We start from the raw sequence: 21,043 nt of genomic DNA, 5'->3' as shown, positions 1-21,043 counted from the left end.
AAAGAACTTAAATGTGATCAATTTCTTCAGGAAAAAGTATGTACAGAGCATGGTTCTTGTTACCTGTTCTTAGGTTTTTTTATACTGGCTAGAAAAATGAATGTTTTTATATACCTAGCCCTCACGGTGTAAGATGTGCTTTAAAATCAGTAAGTTTGGTCAGAAGTTCTTGAAGAGAGATTTTTATACGGATATTGAAAATACCATATTTGAGGGAACTTTGTAGCTATTTTGGATGCTTGGAGGTGGCTCTTTTCAGGCCCCAGATCTCAATTTTTGGGTAAGATCAGACTGAAAAGAAAGCTGTTTTCTGTTTCTATTTTGCATGCAGCTGAATTCTTATGGGTCTTCGGCACTGCCAAGTTTGAATCTGAACCTTTGGTACAATTTGACCTGCAGCCAAAGCTTCTAAGTCCTTTACAGTTTTGAGTTCTTGGCTTAACTTCAGTAATTATTACTCCAGTGAATAAGGAAAAATCTGAACTGCTAATGTGATGTAGCAGTGAGATTTAAACTTTATATAATAAGAAATCACCATTGAACTTCTTTGAAACAAAAATATTCTGATTTTTTCCTCGTATGGACTGTGTTTTATCAGTACATGATACCTCCTTTGTGCCACTGGGCACTAATGGTTCCAAACCAATAAAAGACTAAAGAGGAGAGGCATGATGATTTCTATACTGTAAAGGAAATGGCAGTATGGATATTCAGAGAGCTTGCAGAAAAGCAATTCTTTTTCCATTTCATTTATTTAGTAATCGGTCTGTTTCTGTTGTTAATAGTATTAAGTCTTGAAGAAGACTTCTAGATTTTCATGAAGAACGGTGAGTGGAGTATTTTAACAAGCCCTCATTGTTATAATTTGTTTTAGGGCCCTGTGTACTTAAATATTCAAGGATTTCCACTGGAACGACATGAAGCCAGGTCCCTCAGTTTCACAGAAGAACTCGCTTTTTGGACACTGCCTTTGGGTGAAGTTAACTTAATTTGTGATGTCACGGTAACAAAAGGTGCGGTAAGAAAAGCTACTAACTTTTGTAGTGATGCCCAATATTATAAATATGTGAAATATCCTGGACCTGAGGAAGGACTGGGCTGTCGACTTCATAAGTGCTTGCCGATAGCCAGTAGCAGAATATAAAAGGGCAATATGAAGGATTCTAAGTGTAATAACAACACTTCAGTGCATTCACAGTAGTGTGTATTTCTAGGTATGTTTGCAATGGAGTATAGGAATAATACTAGGAATTGGAATATGGGAATGGAGGATATGGAGTATGGGAATGGAGTATAGGAATAATAATTTATCTTTTTCCACTTTTTTTTTTTAACAGTAGGTGAAATACAAAAATAATCAGCCACTGACATTGGAGCATAATTTCACTGAGTTGTTGTGGTCTTTGTAAGGATATGCATCTTTCTCAAACTAGGAGAAGGATATGTAATTAAAGTAGATCACAGCCACAAAATTGCAAGTCTGTTTAGTTTGTATTTTCAACACTGAATTACTTCACAAAATCGATTCTTTGACTTTTCCTCTCTCAATTCAGTTTTAATACAAATCTTTTAACTTGCAGAGTGCTGTGCTTTTTTCCCCTGTGCTTATACTGCTTAAAATTCTTTCTCACTGGATCAAACCTGCCTTAGTTACCTGTACTACTTACGTCCCAAAGTGAATTGTGTCATTGGGAATATTCATAAACGTTTTTAGGGCTCCTCATTAAACATGTCTAAAGTTTATTGTGTATTATAAACAGATCACTTATGATCAATACTGGAATGCTGCTTTTTCTGCTTGTAGTCCTAGTTTCAAATACATTAACAGACTTTTATGACAGCGAAATAGAAATTAGGGGGCTTTGTATTGATTTCAAGAATTGCCTGAAATCAGTCAGAAAGGTGCTATATGTGAAAAGTTCCATACGAAGTTTGCATTCATCCCATGTTTAATTATTAAATACATGAATTGAAAGGGAAGATGGGATAGAGGAGGAGGGAGAACCAAAATTCTAAACAAAGAAAAACATCTGGACAGATTTTGTATATACTAGCAGCTGGCAGGCGTTGCAGTCATGTCTACATAAATGTGCCCTGGACTACTTGTTTGAAGAGTTAATAGTGTTGTGGCAAGATTCTGCCTGTTAACATTTAGTTAGTATCAGGAAACCGTTTCTCTCTTCATCTTCCTGTGTCAACGGTGGTAATTTTTCTGTACATTTTGCTACCTCATATGCTGAGTTTATGATATATATATTTCCAGAAGAGCAACGCACGATGTCAGTAGCCTTTCATTAATTTTATTTTCTTATTTCAGAAGAGGAAGCCAAAAACATTCTTTACGTTACTACGTGCAATCCTGTTTCCTTGTACTTCATGAACGTTTCTAGTAAGAGTGGATACTTCGTGGATCTTTATGACCTCTTCCCAAGAACAGTTGGAAGTGTCTGGCAACCTTTTGTGACCGTGGCACCGCTGGGAAATCCACTCAAAGGTCAAGTGGTTCTACATGAAGAGGAGGTAAAAAAAAATAAAACACAGCTAAATGTTTAGTGATGAGCAAAGTAGTATCATAAAGGCAGGATTGCTCAGGAGTCTACCTCCTATAGATTGAAGTAGCCTGGACAAGCCTACCCTTTCTGAACGTTCTCTTTTTCGCTATAATTGAAGCTTGGGAGTTGCCTTCAGCTTTAGTTTTTATGTGGAGATTTTCCTCTTGCACTTTTTAGCTGGACAATGTCCTTTTGTGTTCTTGAAGCTGAGTTCTACCTGCTTATCTTATTTCTTTTACTGGTAAAGGGAGATTGGCCTTCATGGGGGAAAGGGAGATAGAGAGTTGGGTTCAGGAGTCTCAGTCAAGCAGCGTATGTTTGCAAAGTGCAAAGTACAAAGCAAGCTGTTTTATGCTGTGAACTTAAGTTCTGCTCCAATCTTGGCCCCTTTTTACTTTTCAGATAGCATATGAAAGAGACATTTTCTGAGTCACAAAGTAAAATGTTGCTTGTATTTGCTTCATGCCAGTATTTTTTATTTGTTTTGTGAACCCTGGTATATCTCATTCTGTAACATCTGAAGTACTGAGACTAGAAAGAAGACTATGTAAGCCTTGCCATCTAGTGTATCAGCAATGCAAATTTAGAACCACTGATGACTTCAGTGTTCGTTTGACTGGAATCCTTTTTTTAAAGTATTGCATACTTTCCACATACTTTCCACTTTCCATTACTATCAGTGAACTGATTGGAACATTTCCAATTCCAAACTTCTTTGCCTGGGAGTGGGAAGAGACAACAGTTGATACAGTGCTGCTGCTGTTCATTTTTTAATATTAATAATAGTTTATTATGTTACCTACCAGTCATAGTGGTTTAACATGGGCATTTAATCTGGTCATCGTTGTTGGTTGTTTTTTCCTTTTCCTTTTGTTGTCCTGCATTTCTTCTGCCTATTTTTCAGTAGGTGAGAGACTCTGATCTAGAAGAACCTTCCCTACATTGAGTTAGGGTATTAAGTAGTTTTCAGTTATTTCATAACTAGTGTCTCTGTAATACTGTTGTTCCAGGAACGTTTGTCAAGGTTTGACACCACTTTCTGGTCTCAAACACTGCAGTTAAGCTCGAAGCCTTATGAGAAAAACAATTCTTCTGCCTTTAGTAGAACTGCCTATGCCTTCTTTAGCTTTGCCTTGGACACTTTCCAATGCCACCTGGAAAAACTATGATTCTGAAGTTACCTGCTTGTGGTGATTGCCTGTGTAGTTGTCCTGAACAGCTATAGAAGTACCATTCGGGCAATTTTGAGATGCACATTACATGTTTCTTTGGTTCTAAACAATCCTTGGTGTTTTTTGGCAAAGTCAACACAGGAAACTGTAAAACAGATGGCAGTCTATCTTGTGTCTAAGAATGTTTAGAATGTCTCATGCTCTTTAATATAAAGCCCAGCAATATTCTTTGTTTTCTAAGCCTCTGAAATTCCTACTGTGAAAATAATTGTCCTGCTAGTTTTGTTTTTAACCAAATCATAGTAGTATTTGGTGTCAGCAATGAAGTTTTTATCAAAGGTTCATCCATGAAGCACTAGGTAGTTAACTCTGTGACTGGTTTTGCCTGTCCTCGTGGAATATATTTTTCAGTGACAGTATGAATTAAACTCTGAAATGAAGTTTGTTTTGTGGAGAGACTATGGTAGCTCAGTGCCCCTTTCCAGATGACTTCAGTTGAGCGTAACCTCAAGTTTTTTCTCTGGCAAAGCTTAAAGATTGCCAGTTTCAGTCTTGCCTTTCTTAGCAAGTGCTACAGGTGAACAAATCCTGTCTGAAAATAAGCCTGTTTTACCCTGCTGGAAAATAACACAGAATCACAATATTCTGAGTGCTTTGCATTATCTTAGGACTTTTTAGATACTGTTAACTCACTACTCACTCATTGAGTGTGAAAATATGTTTCATTAAACTACAAACTTGGTTGCAAAAAGTCATTGTGTACTTAGGACGCCATTCAAAAGTAATTTTAGACTTCTTGAGAAACTTAAATAAGCATCTGGCACAGAAAAAAATGATGAAAAAGGATTCTCTTGTGTATTTCATGTTCATATGCATGAACTACATTAGTAATTTATTTGGGATTGGTTTTTAAGTGAGGTACCAAAGCACAGGTCAGATGAATGCTGCTGTTGTAGTCTTTGCAGCCACTGCTATCCTTCCTTAAACTAGGGCTCATGTGTTAGGATCTCTGCATTTCTAGTTCCCACTGAATCAAAAGAGAGATTCTCAAGTAGTTTTAATTTTTCCACAGAAAGCTTAGGTTTTATTCCCAACTCTTCCTGCAGTGGAGCCATGAAAAAATCACGTGCTTTCTTTGTGCACTTGTGAAATGAGGTGGATATTGCTGTATATGAAATTAAGTCCATTATTATTGATGTTAGCAGGTAAGCATATAGTCTAAGCTGATCATCTAAGTACCTTCAGTATCTGTTGGGAGGATAAAGATGATCTGCAAGAGCAATTCATCCCAGCTAAGGTAGAGCATAGTGAATTGCCCTCTGGAGGTGCCTCTTTCTTTCCACTGGCTACAGAAGGAGCCTTGACATATAGCCAAGATGCCTATCTTCAGGTGTACTAAGGTCACTGGCAGGCGTAAGCTCAGAATTTGCAGCATTCACGTGTTACGACAAGTAGATTAGTGGCACATCTGTATTTTGGGCAAGGCTCCAAGGGTTAGCTACTTGTGCTAATGGTGCATCAAACAGATCTTCAAGAAAAACAAGTAATGTAGATGATGTATGTGATGCTTTAGAGGTTCATCTACGTGTATGTGCAAAAAGACCAAGAAATATTAGCAATATTTGTAGAAATAAGAAGTTGCATTTATTTAATAAAAAAAAGTCCACTTGACAGCCGATATTTCATAAATACTATAGTCCATTAATTAGACAATATGAAAAGCTAAAGATTTTTCCCAATTTTTTGTTTTAATAAACGTCTTTGGAGATGAATGTTTCTAAGTTATAAAAAAAAACAATTTTAAACGGATGATAACCTTATTGGAAAGGATGAGATGGTGATATTGTGGCTTCTCAAATAAGCTTGTGTGATTTATTTCCCAGATGACATCCATCTGGATTCAATAGAGCCCTCCAGTGAAATAAAATGAAAAATCACCATTCCTTCCTGTCCTTTTAAATAAAATTTTACAAAAACTAAACTCCTCAGGGATTTAACTTAATAGCACAAATCAGAGATTTATCTGCTTTTAAGCCACCTTTACATCTTCTTGGAAGAAAGAGTAGTTGATTCTGTTCCTCATGGTGGCTGTTGGTCTCGGTGAGCGCAGCCTGTTTTGACTCCATCTTTTTGTTCAGACTAAGCTGATAGACTTTGAAAAGACTCTTCAGAAATCTCAAGTCATTTTCTCATAAGGTGGGAATTGCATTCATCTTTTCAAAGCAGCAATGCCTCTGCCCTGTCCTCCCCACGAGTACTTCAGGCCGTACCCCTATTTCCTATAAAGCTTTGTGCCCCCCTATTTCACTTTTTCTTTCTGCACCTATTGCTTTTACCGTACAGAAGGAGAGCAGATATTGACTGGAAAGAATATTGATGACTTCATGTATGATTTTATATGGGATTATAGGAGGAAAATGCACACGGAGGATTGATTTGCATATAAATTAACTGTACACTTCCATTTTTTCTTAGAAGCACTTTGCTCTTTGAAAGGCTACAACTGGACGGACAGAGTAACCTACAGTCTACCTCAGGGAGCGCAGTGTCCTGCCAGCGTCCTTTAACTCTGCTTTTATCTTTCTTGGTCAGGAGGTGGGGTAGGGAGGGAGGGAGGGAAGCTTTTCCCTGTTCCACGTGCTGCTGGAGCTCTTTGTCAAAGCTCTCCGATAGCAAGGGAGTGAGGGGGTCTGTGGCCCAGAAGCTGACACGGAGATCCACTTTGCTCACTACATGTAGAAGATGGCAAACATCCTTTGAAAGAAGACTTTTTTTAACAGTTTGTGATCTGGCCTGAATCACAAGTGAGGACCTGCGTACGGAAGGAGCTACAACCTACTAGTAGTAATGTCTGAAACCACTAGTCCCCAAAATATTCTGACGTATGTGTTCAGGAGGAGGAGTATATTTTCTTCCAAAAGTAGTTGATGTTATTAAATTCACTTCTTTTTAGATATTACGTAAGACTTTCCTTTTCTATAAGCACACCTTATAGAAAAGGAAAGGTGTACTTATATAGAAAGGTGTGCATCTTCTATAGAAAAGGTGAAGACTTTCCTTTTCTATAAGCACAAAGTTTATGTCTCTGTTTACTGTTCTCCATTCACTGAAATCTCTAGTACAATCAGGTCTCCCAAATCATCTGAAAGACACCACTCGCATTAACTGGAACACCAGTAATCTACTTGCATATATTTCCCACTTCTGAAGGCACGGAGGTTTGAGCCCCAAACCATAAATTCTTGCACAGACTTTTTTCACTTGAACCTAATGAACGATATGATATGTCTGTATCTATACCTAGTAGTTACAGTGTCAGGATTGTTATGTGTTCCTCACTCCAGGGGTCACTGAGTGGCACTAATGGAAAAGGTGCTTGTGGGACAGGAGGCGAGGTGGAGAGTGTACAGAGGAGTTACCCTACCAAGATAAGAATCAGCCTCATCTGAAGCTGACAGCTAAAAAGAGTCTGTGTTGGCAAACTTGCTTGCTCGGGACGTGAGCATCAAGGGCAGAAGAGAACGAAACCGAGAGCGAGTACAGGGAGAAGCATACAAGAGGGTTAAACCAAATTTTTTTTACTGTCCCACTCTGAAACTGGAGTGTATTCCTTCCCCTAACTCTCCTGTCTGCGAGACCGTAAGGAACAACTTCCCATACCAGCAAAGTGAAATCACAGCCCTCTTTGGTTTAAGGACTTTTAAGAGGAAAATGCTGGCTAAAATAAAAACAGCAGTAAGGAAAGGGAAACTTTGCAGTAACTAAAAATAAAGGCACACCACTTCACGAGATTGGTTATTGCATCTGTCCAGAGTTTGGAATTCCAGACATCGGGGTCAGGAGGTCGCCCAAAGGTTACTTTTCTCCCAGTCAAGAGCAAACACAGTGGAATTGCACACCAACATCTTTTCCCAGCCCACTTGAAGAGTTGCCAGAGCTGCTCTTGGATGTGTTTGCAAGTGACGCAAAAATCTATTCTTAAACACAGACAGAATATACATCAGTCACTTAGCACAGAAGGAAACCATTAACATCAAAAGGGGTGGAGTAGAGAGGCTTTTTATATTACCAACTGCTCTCATAAATTTAACACTAAGTGGAAGAATGTAATTGATTTGTATGTGTTCTTTATCTCACGTGGAAGGCTAATGCATTGCTTTGGTTCAGCACTGCTTTTGCAGAATTATATAAATAAAATATGGCAGAAAACCAAAATCCAAAGCAAATGCCCTAATTTTTTTTTGTCCTGAGCCACATTTCTATAATTTTGGGTTGTAATACATAAGCAAACTTCTTTTTTTAGACATATTGAACTCTAGCTGAAATTCCCAAATGCTCCAAATAACATGGCAATATTTTAAATGCTTTACCATATTTAGCTTCAAATGACTGTCATTATTAAATAAAGTTAATTCTCCCAAATGATCCTAGTGAAAGTATGAAGTGTACCAAAAAGACCAAAACCGCTGTGACTCAGATTGTTTGTATTTGTTTTATTTAGGAGAATTTGTGGGAATTTATGTTTTACTTCCTTAACGTCTATTGTGCGTTGTTGCAGATGTTGTACGTAGACAGTTTACTTTTAGTAAGTCTTTGCAGAACCTAATGTACTTGCAGAACCTAACGTTTCCTTGAATGGCAAACAGAAATTTCAACCCAAAGCTTAATTAACTTGTTCTTTTGTACCTTTTAAATTTCATTTGATGTGGTTAATCTTGGCCCAGAATCATTGTTCTCTTGAATTCTAAGTTAAGCACATTAGAATCATCAAATCATTACAGAATGGTTTGAGTTGGAAGGGACCTTAAAGATCATGTAGTTCCAACCCCCCTGCCATGGGCAGGGACACCTTCCACTAGACCAGGTTGCTCAAAGCCCCATCCAGCCTGGCCTTGAACACTTCCAGGGATGAGACATCCACAACCTCTCTGGGCAGCCTGTTCCAGTGCCTCACCACCCTCACAGAGAAGAACTTCTTCCTTACATCTAATCTAAATCTAGTCTATTTCAGTTTAAAGCCACTACCCCTTGTCCTATCACTACATGCCCTTGTAAAAAGTCCCTCTCCAGCTTTCTCATAGGCCCCCTTTAGGTACTGGCAGGCTGCTATAAGGTCTCCCTGGAGCCTTCTCTTCTCCGGGCTGAACAAGCCCAACTCTCTCAGCCTGTCTTCATAGGAGAAGAGGTGCTCCAGCCCTCTGATCATCCTCATGACCCTCCTCTGGACCCGCTCCAACAGGTCCATGTCCTTCTTATGTTGGGGGCCCCAGAGCTGAATGCAGTACAGGAGCAGCTATAGTACTTTGTAAAAAGAAATGTTTAAAATGTCCCTATAATTTGAAATAATGTGTGAACCCTGGGGCATTGAGTAACAAACTGAGAAATCTGAAGCAGTTCAAAATTTAGCATACCATATTTTCACATGTGATTTTTGGAGGACGCTTGCACCACTCTGTTCAGTATCCTGTCTGCTTCTGATCTCCATCCTCTTGAGTCATCCTGCTGTCCTCCAACAGTTGTCCTACCTCTGACACTTTAAAGCCGTCTTGAGCGTGCAGGTCACAAAAGGATCGTCACGCACTGGGATATTTAATAGGCTCCATGGTATCAGAAGTATGAACTTGGAGAGAAAGTACTAAGCCATTTCTTCTCTCACCAGTTTTTCACCTTCAGTGTAACTTAAGTAATGGGTACTTTAGAGGGATGCTAAGAAAACATAAAAACTGAAATGAGATATTTTAGTAACTTGACAGAACAAAACTGGTATGTCTCTCACCTGTAGCTGACTACAGCTTGGACATGTAAGCCATACTAGTCTAGTTCCTAGAGCTTATGCAGAAGTGGATGTGAGATGTATAGGTAAAACATTATAGAAAAATTGGAATATCATTCCAGCCCTTTTTCCATGTACTTAACCTGTTAAATTTCTCCATGAGCTTTGAAATGGACCGAGAGGATTCAGCCTACGTTTTCCAACAAAATCTCGATAATCTTTTCAAGATGTCCTAAGTAGCTAGCATTGCAAAAGTGCTTCAGATAGATTTGTTGTAGTCTCTTAAATGGGCTTGAGATGTACACAGGTCTGCTTTTCATTTGCAGAGCAATGTTGTGTTGTTGCTGGATACAAACAATGGTGCCCTTCGCCGACTTTTGCTGTTACCAGATGCTCAAGAGTCTCCTAAGAGAACATCTTGGTGGAGCAGCAAAGAAGAGATGGTGAGAAATAGCACCTGCCTCTGTTATACTAAGTTGTTGGGGTTTTTTTAATCAAAGCTCAATATCGGAAAAACTGCCCCAGGCTCGTTCATCTTTCTGTTTTTATGGCCCAAGCACTTAATTATTTACTCTGATGTAGGTTTAAATGCCTTACACATAAAATAGCATCGTTATGGAATAGTGATACGACAAATGCAAATAAGTTGTATTGTCTGAGGATGTATATCTTTAAAATATCCCTCTTTGGAGCTAGAACTGGAAGTAACGGAACATTTTGTTGCAAGGGATTATGTCCAAAATAATGAACTCAATTATGACACGATTATATGACTTCGGACAAGGCAGGCTAGGTAGCATTTTGAAAGGTAATTAATGCTGTGGATTACTCTAAATAAAGGAATAATGCAGTACACTTTCAGGGGAGTCAGGGAAACTCACTGGGATGAATCTAACAAACACTAATTGCTGTATGACATATTTTTATACAGAGCAACTACAAAATGTGCCGAGAGTTTTCACACAAAAACTGGCTGGTCTTCTACAAAGAAGCAGGGTGAGAGTAAATTATATCCTTGTATTATATTGATTTATAACAGATCTCCTCCTGTACATCCCTATCTGATTATTCTTTTCTTGGCTTCCAATTTTACAGAAACCGCCTTATTGTACTGGATGTATTGGAGGGTCAAACTCATACCATCTCGCTTCCGATCAATCTGAAATCTGTTTTCCTGGCAGCTGAAGACCGGTGGCTTTTGGTGGAAAATGAAACAAATCAGTTAGTCAAGCCTAGTTTTCTTGTTGGCATTATTTCTTGTTTGTGTCTTGTTTATGTTCAGGAGTTTCACTCCTGGTCTCAGAGTTGTTTCTTCAGTTTGTGAGACTGGCTAGACTTAAACAGTTGGTGCTTAAGATGCAGATTTGCTCTGGTGAAAGTGCAGGTAGGCTTTTAGAGTAGGAAATGAACAGGATATGCTTGCCTAAATTCATGCCTCTGAAAATCTAGACTAGCTTTGATTGTATGCATGTTAATACTGTTTTTAGCAAGGTGGTATTGATCTTTAGAAATGAGAATGTTGGTAGACCTAGCTTTGGATATACAGCCTCATCGTCCAGAGTTAGTGCCTGCTTGTTTTACTTTCATGATCGCATGAAAGAAATATTACTCTGCTGTCTTACTTTTATAAATGCACAACAAATAAAGTGTGTAAATAGTTACCAGAAGACAAATCTGCCACTTGCTGGCTTACCCTTTCCTATCTCACAGATGTTTGGTAAATCATACTTAGTTTTAGCAAAAGGTGTTGATAACCTTGTTTATATAAATGTAGAATGTTTTCACTGTTTCAGAAGATAGAAGTCCTTGTTTAGAGTTACAAGCTTAATTATGAATTATTATAAATGTGTATCCTTTACAGGAAATTTCTTTTAACCAAGTGTGCCCATATGGAAGCTGAAGACAGTGAGGTTTGCCAGCTGTACGCATTGAGTGAAGAGCCAGCTGATACGGGATTTGGCTTAACAACGGGTATTGAATGCAAGCTTGGCCTGTTCTCTTTTTTATTTTTTTTTTTTTTTTAATCATTTCTGTGTTTGCAGCTGCACAAACAAGGTTCTTTTACTTTAAAGGTCTGGGTAACCTTCTCTCTGATTCTCTTTTTGTCCTCCCCTTATCATGTTTGGTTAATAATAACTTTTCACAAAGCATGGCAAATTCCATGCTCAAACTTCGGGTTGTTTGAATAAAGCATCTTTGTTTCATTGTAGCATTTAAGACCCTCAGCCATGGACTTTCAGGAAACGTACAAGTATACAGAATGGAAAAGGAAAAAAGACGACTAGGCAGGAATTAAAGTGTAGAATAGAAGGGACCAAATATGTTGATGAGCCCAGTCTGCACGCTGTTGCAGGTCTGTTACACACACTCAGATGAGCTAGAAGACATGTCTCAACACTTAGAAAAATACAAAAGACCTACTGTTAGAACAGAAGCCACAGTTTCTAAACTGCTGTGGATAATGTGCAGGAGGCCATCGAGGCCATCACACCTGTGTTAAAAGATAGGGAGAATTTGTTCAGTAAAATTCCCAAATAATGTTAGGCATTGAGGCCTGTCTTGGCTACAGAAGGCAGAAATCGCCAGTGATCATCATTCTGCCTGGTAAGATCTGCCTATCTTCAGATCTGATGACATTTTGAACCTTGAGCATTTGATGACAATGCACAAAATCTTTAGTCTCCCTGGTTTAATAACACTGGAAGTACATGTGCATCCCACCGAACAGTTTATGGGCTTTGGCCTATCTCCAGAGTGTTTCAGAGAGACAGAGGAAAAAAAATAGAGAAACCACTTCATATCTGTTAAAGAGGGAAGAAGTTTTGTCCTGGTCCTTGTGGCTAACATGAGTATGAAGAATGAGATTAACACAGTGTAAATACGATACAAGCAAATGTTATTGACAAATAACAAATACAGCTTATTTTACACAAACAGCAACAAATTGGTTACCAAAGACTCGAACCACAACTTAAATATCTGGGATCCTTTTTATCTCTTGTAGTTTACTCTATCAACTTATCAAGCTCCATCAGAGCGCAGTAGTTTCCTTCCTCTTACTGCCTTATTTAGAAACCATTATAGAAGATCATTCCTCAGATGGGTAGAAACGTTATTATAATTTCCAGTCTCAAAAGTATTTGTGGACAGTTTATTGCTGCATGCTTTTTGTGCTATTTTTATCCTTTGTTATCTTATTTCTTCTCTTCCAATCTAAAAAGTTACCATATCCCCTCTCCACTTTTTTCCAAATCATCCAGCAAACCCCGAAAATAACATCTTCAGCCTCTTCTCATTCTTTGAGGCAGAACCTATGACAGGAGAACTAAGAAAAAGTAGACCAGTGTGGGTTTGCCACTGACCCAAACCAGTAGCCCATTCATCCTTTGAGGGAGGAAAGATTTTCTCCCACTGCCAGGTAAACAAGATAGTCTGCCCATTGAAGTGGGAACAGTGTATGCTTCAGAACCAAAGATAGCGGGTTCTGACTGTGTTGATAATTTGAGGCAAGGTAAAAAGCTATTACAGTTGCACAGAATATAATTTAGTTTTCCTTAGCTTAAAGAAAAAGAAAACTAGACCATTATTTACCAGAAATGTGTTACAAATAACATTATTTAAATTGCAGACAGTAAGTCAGCTGCCAAGAAGTGTCACGTTGACACTTACCTGTGCAAAGCTGCATTTTGCCTTTTTGTGCATTTGCATTATAGCAATCTTCAATGAGATCACAAGCTGTTCTATTCCACAGGCTTCCTGCCTCATTTGCACAGTAGAGGGCAAAATTAAGTGGTATAAGCAACTACAAAGCTAGTATTTCCTGATTTTAAGTATTTTAAAAAAATAACATTATTTCCTGACTTTTCTGTGTTATAGTGTAGTATAATCAAATCTTTTGCTTTTTAGTAATTTTATGCTCAAAGTAATAGCAATGATCAGTGCTCAGCACTCCTACAGTTAATACTGTTTCCTATTGCACATCTGGATTTAATGACTTTCATTTTGTTTAATTTCCCTGTTTAGCGTCAGAACTGTGTGTGCCGCATGCCGTTTCAAGTGACCAGCTATCTTCAGAAAACCTCAGTGCAGCTGTGGGACAAAAGATCAGCTCCCCCAACAGGATTTTCTCAGATGAACATAATTATGCTACTATTGTTATTGGTTTCCCAGACCTCTTGGTAAATACTCAGCATTATTATACAATGAAGTAATATGATCTCATTTATTCTGTAACCAGTTAAGTACCTGTTTACCAAATGATATGGAAAAAGAAGGGAATGGCAGTAGATGACAAAATGCATGTGGTGTACACCGTTTCGTAGGGTAGTCTAATCTAGAGGGATTTCAGTGGAGTTTGAAATAGTAAGAAATTGGACCACATAATGTCTAGCACAGACAAAATTCATTGTAGGCAAGTTCTGAATAGTGCTGGCTGGAGGAATATTTTCTAAATCCTGTGGGGTTTATAGATTTTTAATTAAATATAACCACTGAGAAAAAAGATGTCAGTACCATGTTGGACTGTTCGGTGTGAACTTTTTGCTCAGTGTGCAGCAGCTAACAAGACTCTAGATTTAAGAAAAAGAAAACAGATACAGAAAATGGTAACAAAACTATACAGCCCCTTCACTATTTAATAATGTAATGAAGTGTAAATACTGCATGTAATTGTGCTCTTTCCTGTGACACAATTAGAAAAGGACCAGAAAGGACACTGAAACTTAATAGTGTAATGACTAAGGCTGTTGCAAGGAGTGGAAGTAAACACAGGGAAAATAAAAGCAGTATGTTTAATTCCTTGGATTTATTTATATTTACTACCTACAAAAACTGTGGGGCTTATGGAATAAATAATTCTATATCAAGTTTGCTTAATAAACTGAGGCAAATTAGAAAATGTAACTGTTAATAGGCATAAATTTGGGGAAAGCCAAATGATTGAAGAAAATACTCTGAAATCCAAAATGATTCAAAAATATGTTTTTGTCAATAAGACATTCCCTGTCTTTGCAATTAGCTTTTGAGTTTTACTTGATTTGGATTTATATTGCCACATTGATTTTACTAGCTTTTCATATTATTTATAATAGATGTGGAAAAGGGAGGTGGTCTAGAGGAGGGAGTACTAGAGATGCTACACACTTCAGTACCGACGCTGGAGATGAAGCATTTTGCTCTCCCTGATTTAGACTGAAGCCCTGTCTTTCCTTATACATGGCTTTAAATGTCCATGTGAATGTCAAAGAGGGAGTGCTAAAGGTGAACGTGAGGGTGGTGGGACGAAACTTCAGATTCGGTGGTTAGTGTTAATGGTGTAGGTATTTAGTATGAACAAGGTATCTAAGCTCTTACTCATAGTAGCAACGCTCAGCTGGCCAAACGTAGTGGCCTTCTTCAAGATGAGATGATTTATTCTCTAGGCTCTACTGGCTGTAGTGGGAGATGAAGCACCTGGCTCACATGTGGACACCTACATTTATGTCTCTGAACCTGGAGCCAAATCCCAGCCTACCTTTGAATTCATTACTGAAATATCTGTTTGCATTTATCTACGTTAGTGGAAATTTAGATTATGGTAACAGTTTGTTACATAGTTTGATTCCAGATTAGGTTATTTCAGTGCTTTCTGTTCCTGGTTCAACATGAAAAAAAAATGTTGATTCAACTTCAGATCTTCAAAGAGTCTCAATTCCTAAAATCTGTGTAGGTGGTCTGTTGTTTTTCACTCCTATAGGAGTTTTTAATGACAGAATAATCGAGGTCTTCTTGTCATGCGGTGACATGAGAGGTAACCACAGGAGCTACATTTGATTTGAAATTAGATAAAAAGTGGGACTTATCAAGAAACATTTGTTCTTAGGCTCGATAATAGTAATGTTTTGTTCAGTAGACTCCTTCTCTCTTGCAGTCTCCTAGTGAAGTGTATAGCTGGAAAAGAAACTCCTCTCTGAGTTGCAAACGTGCTTCTCCTTCTGATCCATTTTATTATGGAGCCCGGAGGAAAACAGGAGCTGCAAAACAAACCAATTGTGTAACTTTATTGGCTTCTAATCAAATAGTCAGAATTTTAGCACCTGGAGATGTGCCTTTGAAAGACATTTACCCAAAAGGTAAGAGGTTCATATACTTGTGCTGCAACAACTGTACACGTTTGTTTTTGGCTTGTAAACTGCAATCACTCATGAATTTTTTCCAAAATATTCTTAAAGAATCACAAAGCAAGCATTTGAGGAAGAATGAGAGTAGTTGCACTCATTGTTAAAAACAGTTTGGATCTTATTAACATGCTGAATTATACTGGGAGAATAACAGTTCTGCATTCACCTTACCCATCACCTTCATGACTTTGTAAACTTCAGTCACATCTGCCTCCTGTCCAAATTGAAGAGACACAGGCTTTTTAATTCTTCTCTTCTCCAAGAGAATGTTGCATGAGCAGCATTCATATACAGCAAAACCATCCTCCGCTTGTTCGCTAATAAAGCAGGTACAGACTACAGGCCTTCAGGCTTTTTTGTGCTGCCATGCCAAGCTTTCTGTTATCATTGTATCTTTAGCTTCTTCAGCCAATGACTAAAAATATACCAGTTAGTGCTAAATAACAGCATTTGTGAGTCTTGCATTAATTAAGTCTAGAAATCTCCAAGGAAAGGTCACTATCAAAAGAGAAAAACCCCAAAATATATGTATATGGTAGAATGGCAGGTTTTCAGAATTCATCAGCAAGAAGCTATTCCTGACTTGTTCTGTATGTGAACTCTCTGTCCGCGAATAAAATGCTTTATTCCAAATTAACTCCCTTTTACAAAATAAATGGTCTAACACAGATTAAATTCGCTGTGTAGAGAAATCCTTTTATTTATTACTAAAAGGATAAAACATTCACTTGACTAAAGAAACAAAGTCAAGGATATAAACAGGGTAGAAAACTGAAGTTGTCTACATTTGTAAAGAAAAGGTTAGCTTTTAAAAAGATTAAACTTAATAAAACCTAGAGTTAGCATGACGATCTTGGAATTATGCCACTTCAGGCTGTAATCTTCTCATACTTTATAAACCGTGGAAGGGTCAGACTGGGTCTCTTTTTTTTTTAGGCCTTTATGATAAAAAAAACCCAAAACCTACTCTGAAGTAGCTGGTATAAAAATTCAGAAGGTAAATCTTCTGAGTTTTTGTTAAAATTAGTTTATTGATTTGGGAGTGAGGGAGGGATACAGTGCTTCCAAATGATACCTAAAATTGAGATCTTGACAGTTATTTCTGAAAGTCTTTTAAGTTGCTGTGGTATATAACACTTTATAATGCTAGATTAATATAATTAAAAACCAGAGGACATTCTTCATGAATCCTGGATACCAGTGACCTGAGCAAATTATCTGTCTGAGAATTGGCTTCTGTCTAACCAAGCAATTTAATTTATATCTCTTGTTACAGCTGAACGAGATACAAACTTTTTTTTTCCTCAACTATGGTGAAATATATTCATGAATAGCGATTGATAGCTTTAAATTTATAGAAAATTTTATGAGGTTTCATTTGTGCTTTATGGCCATTTAAGTTGAAAGATTTAAGTCCTTCTTGAGGATCATTATTATTGATTTTTTTTTCTAAATGACGTTTTAATTTATGAATTGCCAAAATTGATCTTAACTGAATCATGTTTAATATGACCTTACTGATACAATTAAATTGGACTTGAGCAAGACTCTAGGTTTTCTGTTCCGTAGCCTTTTTTTCAGGACTTCAGACATTTCCATTTATCAGTTAATAGCCAGTTTTTCTAGTGGAGGAGCTATGAGTGGAATCCTACAGAGACCTGTGCTACTCAGCACAGTCATGAAAAAAACCAGAAAAATTAAAAAATGAATGAACAGTGAAATGACTGTTTGCTGATGATACTGGATATTATTCACAGTAGAAGGGGTTCACCATGAAGGATTACAGTGCTGACTGCAATAGAAATGGCAGATGAAATTCAGTATAGGTAAATATAATGTACATGAAGGAAGAAAGGAAGAGTCCTAATTCTACATCTAAAATGGTGGGGCTGATCAGTACATCTCAGGAGCATTGATTTTGGTGTTATGATAGATAGTTTCATTAAAATATCAGTTCAAAGCTCAGTAGCAGTCAAAAAAAAGCAAATCAAATGTTAAGAATTACTAGGGAAGAAACAGAGACAAAACAGAGAAGATCTTTGTGCTGTTGTATAAATCTGTGTGTCCCTAACACGGTGTAGTTTTGGTCCTCTGTCTCAAGGTGGGAGAAGGCTGAACTGGGATAAGTTCAGAAAAGGGTGACGAGGATGAGCAAGATTACATCAGCCAAATCTCCTGCATGTGGAGACAAGATCAGGAAAGGGGCATATGGTGGAGTTCTACAAGACCATGTGTGGCATGGAGATGTGGAAAAAGCAACAATTTTACACTCAGTACTAGCGTTAGGGGGCAGCTAATGGGGCTAGTGGGAACTTCATCAAAACAAACAAGAGGTGGTTCTTCACAGAGCAGGGAACCAACCTGTGAAAATGCTTCCCAAAGGATGTTGTGAATGCTGAAACATGGATCCAAAGGAAAACTGGACAAACTCGTGGAAAGTTACTAAATACGTAGACATAAAAATATAGACACCACATTCAGTTTAAGAAGCCCCTGGATTGGTGACTTGAGGAAAATACCATGTGTGCTTGTCCATTCTTACACTTGTCAAGCATCTAACTACTTTTGGAGACAGGGTACTAGATTAGAGAGACCTAGTATTGCCGTTGTTACGGCATGAATCCAAAATCTTTCCAAGTGAAAAAGGGAAGGCAGAAGAAAAGTGACACGCGTTCATGTACTCACTTGGAAGGTGAGATAATAAGTCCTTACTGTGCCCATTTGGGATCCAGTGTTTGCAGCCCTCTCTGCTGGGCTATTGTTTCTTCTGGAGTTTGCCTCTCAGTCTCACTGATCGACAGGATATTTAATTGAATGCACATTTAACTGCTACCAGGAGCTACTTAACAGTCTTCATCCCTTGGAGATTCAGTGTTGCTTATTCCTGAGTGTGCTGCATAATTCATGGAGGCCTTTGGACGTTTGGTGATTCATCTGTGCTGTTGTTTCTGCACTGGAAACCTGTAGTTACTTACCTATAAAGTTGTATAAGACTTCGTTCATAACTCTTTATATCCTTTCCTGGGAGGTGACATAGTGAAGCAAAGGCATCCTACTACATAAAATCGAGTATGTGGCAGTCCCTTGAAGTTCTTGCACTAATGTCTTATGTTGCCTTCAAGAAGTTGTTCTATATTTTTGCTTCAGTTTGCGTATCTATCAGGCTTTCTTTCTCATCTTCTTGGACAACTGGTCAGTTCTGGCACACAGCCTTCCAGTTCTATTAATAATTCAAAGTACTCAGCCAAACCGTAGCATGCTCCAATATGTATTACCGAAACTGTTCCAGGAACAACAAGCAAAGAAGTAATTTCCTTTGTGTTTTATTGGAACTGTAAACCAGGATAATAGTTATGTTTGAAAAGAAACTATAACAAGTAATAATCTCCCCAAAGACTGCCAAATAGATGTATGGCCACAAAATATAAACTCACATGAGATCATGGCAGAATCCAGCAAATAAGTATTCATGTTTATTCTAAGAGCAGGGCTATAGAAAAAAGGGCTACTTGAGAGTAAATATTTACTCGGATTCTCAGCACTTTCTATACAGGAATATAAAATAACAGTTTATTACTGAGTGCGTATCTCTATTAGTGTGACAGTAACGGGAACAACATGTAGTGTAACACACACAGTTACAGGAATAACCTCAACACATCATCTGGTCCACCTATTTATATAGGGACAGGATGACACATGTTTAGACTCTTCTTAACTGATGTTTGTCAAACAATTGGCCTATTGCAATGCTTTACTCTCCTTGTATAAGAAAAGCTTTTCCTAGAATCCAGCTTTTTTTTTTTTGCTGTAAACAAAACTGAATGCTTCATGTCACCTCCACTCAGTCAGGATAATATTGCTGTCTTTATAAGGATCTTTTTGATATTATGGGATGTGTTTTTTTCAAAAAAAGTCTCTTTGTAGACACAAAAAAAAAAGTTAAATCCTTACATTTGTTCTTATAGCCCATCCATTCTAACCTCTTTGTCACCCCCAGGACTCTCTCATGTGTCTGTGTTTTCCTACACACATGTAGGAAGGTTTGATGTCTGGAGCTGTGCATAGCTGTTCTCTGTTGGGCTTCAGCAAAAGAGGAACAAACTGCACTTGTTTAGGTCTGATGTTCATGTTTCATCGTAAGATTCTTGACTGCAGTTCTGGGGCCTGGCCAGTTGTTCCTGTGTTGCATTTAAACATTTGATTACCTTTTCTTAGCTTCCTACTCTGCAATCGTTTGTCTTTCTATAATTTAATTTGGTTGATTTGTGTTTTCTCTCTAAGTTATTAACTTAATTTTTAATTTTTATCCCACAGTTCTACCCCTTCCAGTTCAGTATCAGCTCTCTGTTGTAGATCTTCATCAGAATTTTTAATGTACATCTTATTCTCCATTACCACCGGAAGAGAGAGCACATTTTAAAACAGTAACAAAATCTAGGTAAAACAAAAAGTGCTCTGTGGCCCACAAACCTGCATTTTTCCAGACTTTTTTTTCCTATTTCCAATGTGCTTGATATTTCCATTTTTATGAAGATGAGTAAAGTCAACAGATGTGCTGCTGTAGATTTGCATACTATAGATATGTAGATAAACTAGATATGCCTAAAGTGCTGCTGTGGGTTATTCTTCATACTCATTTGAATGTTAGACCCCCTTATACTGCTGGTCTTACTGGTCTTTTCCGTCTGTGCGTGCTGTGTGCAACCATCAACACTTCTGCAGGTAACATCAGGCTCTCCTTCATTTCAAGGAGGTGAAAGAGAAGTTGTTTCAGAAGGAAATCTAGACTTGCTTTCATCTTGTGACAATGATATTTTGTACCCATACTATGCAGTGTAATTCAGTCTTCTGGTTTCTTTTCTGAAAAACTTAAGTTCCTCAATTTATTCCAAGCAGATAAAAGCCAGCTCCTAACTGGAAGCCACTTCTGAGCCCAGGCAGAGTGTACTCATATGTTGGCAAAAGCCAGTGTAGGCACACACACACACAAATTTATTTCTGAGGGAGGGACCATAGAATTAGCTGTATTCATTAAACTGTCTATAAACAGAATATTAAATGCCCGATAGTCTAGGGCTATTTACTATGAAGTTATAAAATCTTTGCATACTGGGAATCTACCTGCAAAAAGAGTGGTTCAATTTAAGGCAACAACATTTAGGTTAATATTATTGGGAAATTTTGAAGCAGGAATCATAAGCACAATGTTTTGAAATGTTCCTCAATATGCTTTTAAAGTCAGATATGCAGCTGACGTTACCTTCAGTGACAGATAAAAGCAGTGAGTTAGGGATTGCAGTAATGCCTGATCAGTGCTTTTGTGAGTAGGGCTCTATTTGTCTGTAATTTTGACATTTGCTATACAAATACATTGTTCTTTTATAA

General features: G+C 37.8%; 1 protein-coding gene across 3 annotated transcripts in view; it reads left to right on the top strand.

Moving 5' to 3' along the window:
* Positions 1–21,043, top strand: part of VWA8 (von Willebrand factor A domain containing 8) — a 191,631-nt gene that overhangs the window by 122,480 nt on the left and 48,108 nt on the right. For all 3 annotated transcript variants that reach the window (XM_069802635.1, XM_069802636.1, XM_069802637.1), the window contains exons 28-35: positions 875–1,013; positions 2,318–2,520; positions 9,824–9,940; positions 10,429–10,493; positions 10,593–10,718; positions 11,359–11,468; positions 13,521–13,675; positions 15,406–15,607. In XM_069802635.1, the coding sequence (XP_069658736.1) occupies positions 875–1,013; positions 2,318–2,520; positions 9,824–9,940; positions 10,429–10,493; positions 10,593–10,718; positions 11,359–11,468; positions 13,521–13,675; positions 15,406–15,607 (1,117 nt within the window). The remainder of the gene's footprint in view (positions 1–874; positions 1,014–2,317; positions 2,521–9,823; positions 9,941–10,428; positions 10,494–10,592; positions 10,719–11,358; positions 11,469–13,520; positions 13,676–15,405; positions 15,608–21,043) is intronic.

Source organism: Haliaeetus albicilla, chromosome 15, assembly GCF_947461875.1.
Source record: "Haliaeetus albicilla chromosome 15, bHalAlb1.1, whole genome shotgun sequence".
Taxonomy (NCBI): domain Eukaryota; kingdom Metazoa; phylum Chordata; class Aves; order Accipitriformes; family Accipitridae; genus Haliaeetus; species Haliaeetus albicilla.
The sequence above is the reverse complement of the archived record's forward strand: the minus strand, read 5'-3'. Positions and strand labels throughout refer to the sequence as shown.